We start from the raw sequence: 2,641 nt of genomic DNA on the forward strand, positions 1-2,641 counted from the left end.
TGAAGCTCTGGGGTCACTTATTAATTAAAACTAATATATAGATAGATCAGTGTAGGTGATATTAGAATATAATCTTAAATTTCCAAACTGGCAAGTTTTCCCAATAATAAGGATCTAGAAAGAATAGGCTGCATTTCCAATTAGCAGTCTAAAATTTGGCTGAACTTGGAAGTAACTGCACATAACCTATCAATGTTAATATTTGGAGGAAGGATAAGTTCTGAGTTTCAAAACAATGGATTTATAGAATTGAAGAGATGATGTTTGGCTTTCAGACATGTGACACATTTCATATGATTCAATTATTTCTGATGTATAAAGTTGTCACTTACTTTCTCCCTATCTTGGATTTTCAAGTACAAAATAGGGTAACCAAATGTATTCTTACTCTAACGAAATCTCAACTACAGAGAACATACAACAATTTTGAAAGCAGTGATATAATTCTAGTTAAATGTTATTTGGAGTAATTATCATTTTTTTATTTTCATAGCCATATTATGAAAAAAAAAACTAATTGAAGAAATGGAAACTACAAATTACACCAGGGTGACAGAATTTGTTCTCACTGGCCTATCTCAGACTCGGGAGGTGCAACTAATCCTCTTTGTTATATTTCTGTCCTTCTATTTATTCATCCTTCCAGGGAATATCCTTATCATTTGCACCATTAGACTTGATCCCCACCTGACTTCTCCCATGTATTTCTTGTTGGCTAACCTGGCCTTCCTTGATATTTGGTATTCCTCTGTCACAGCCCCTAAAATGCTTGTGGACTTCTTTGTGGAAAGAAAGACAATTTCCTTTGGTGGGTGCATTGCACAGCTCTTCTTCTTGCACTTTGTTGGAGCCTCAGAGATGTTCCTGCTCACGGTGATGGCCTTTGACCGCTATGCTGCCATCTGCCGCCCCCTCCACTACGCTACCATCATGAATCGACGTCTCTGCTGTATCCTGGTGGCTGTCTCCTGGATGGGGGGCTTCGTCCATTCTATAATACAGGTGGCTCTCATTATTCGACTTCCCTTCTGTGGGCCCAATGAGTTGGACAGCTACTTCTGTGACATCACACAGGTAGTCCGGATTGCCTGTGCCAACACCTTCCCAGAAGAGTTAGTGATGATCTTCAGCAGTGGTCTGATTTCTGTGGTGTGTTTCATTGCTCTGTTAATGTCCTATGCCTTTCTTCTGGCCATGCTCAAGAAGCACTCAGGCTCAGGCGAGAGTACCAACAGGGCCATGTCCACCTGCTATTCCCACATCACCATAGTGGTGCTAATGTTTGGACCAAGCATCTACATTTATGCTCGTCCCTTTGACTCATTTTCCCTAGATAAAGTAGTGTCTGTGTTCCATACTGTAATATTCCCTTTACTTAATCCCATCATATACACACTGAGAAACAAGGAAGTAAAGACAGCCATGAGGAAGTTGATCAACGAATATATTTTATGTAAAGAGAAGTGAAATATATTTGACATATTTTGAAAATATGATATATTTTCTAGTCCTTCTGAGGATCATTGCCCTAAAGTCGGAAGCATTTGCAGTGGTAATAATGCTGCTTTTACTTCCTCATTTTATCTGAGTTTCCCTCATTTTGCTTTTCTTCTGTTTCTCTTTATGATGGTGGAAAAACAAAGACATTAAAATGGAAACAAGTTTACCCACGCCCACCCTTGTAGTATCTAGCAGACCCTTATTAGAATTTGAGATACAATAATGATCTGCCAAACACACATTTTCACTAATTATTCATTGAGCAACTGCCCTAAGGAGACTTAGGATGTGAGGAGAATGTGTGTTGAGAAATGAAATAAATAAGACCCTGGAGACACACCTACCATGAATATAAAGAAATGGCCAGAGAATGAATATGACTAACTTCATGTTACCAAATGAAAATTTTTGTTATATTTTAATCCTGGCCCAGTAGGAGTATTTGGTAAACCATCCTCCTGGGTCTAGAAAACAGTTGAACTACTTTGTACTTTATCTCCTGTTCTTCCCAGAGTTCAGAGAAACTGAGGATTTATTTATATAAGCTATCTCAACTTTCAGGTAGTAGCCATTCAACAGTATTTGTGACAACTCAAGATTTTACCACATTATGGAAACAATTTTATGCATTTAGAACAGAGTGTCATTTGGTTATTGTGTAAGGATCATCTTAGTTCCACTTGAAGCCTCCAACCAACTGACAGTTTTTATAGCAAGTCTCTACTTACCATCCTTCAGAGTGAATGCAGGTTCTTGGTTGTTTGGGATCAATAAACATCTAACTGTGATTTAAAATAAAAATTTATGTTCTTTTCCAATTCTGTTTGTTTTCTGTATTTGCTAATTTTGTCTCTCATGTTAAACTTACAGGGTTCTGTGTTCGTCAGCATTTTAATTCAGTTGTTTCCCATTAAGCCATTTTTTTATTGCACATGGAATATATTTATCTGATGTATTGATGCATATGCTCTCTTAGTGAATTATTTATTAGGGATTGATTTCCTACTCCCTGACACTAAGAACTCAGTTACTGACCATGTTTCAGAAGACAAAAGATAGATTAGAGCATTTAAGTCCATAGCATATGTTTACTTTCTTAAATTTAAGTTTCCAATTTCAATGCTAGGGAAACTTTCAATAA

The 2,641-nt window shown here is 37.1% G+C and overlaps 1 protein-coding gene across 1 annotated transcript; it reads left to right on the forward strand.

The window, feature by feature from the left end:
- The first annotated feature begins 525 nt into the window (after nucleotides 1–525).
- On the forward strand, nucleotides 526–1,467 carry LOC124977772 (olfactory receptor 4M1-like). Its single transcript, XM_047541580.1, has one exon. The coding sequence runs from the start codon at nucleotides 526–528 to the stop codon at nucleotides 1,465–1,467; it is 942 nt and encodes a 313-aa protein (XP_047397536.1).
- Nucleotides 1,468–2,641: the final 1,174 nt, after the last annotated feature.

The sequence above is a fragment of the Sciurus carolinensis genome, chromosome 2 (assembly GCF_902686445.1).
Source record: "Sciurus carolinensis chromosome 2, mSciCar1.2, whole genome shotgun sequence".
NCBI lineage: Eukaryota > Metazoa > Chordata > Mammalia > Rodentia > Sciuridae > Sciurus > Sciurus carolinensis.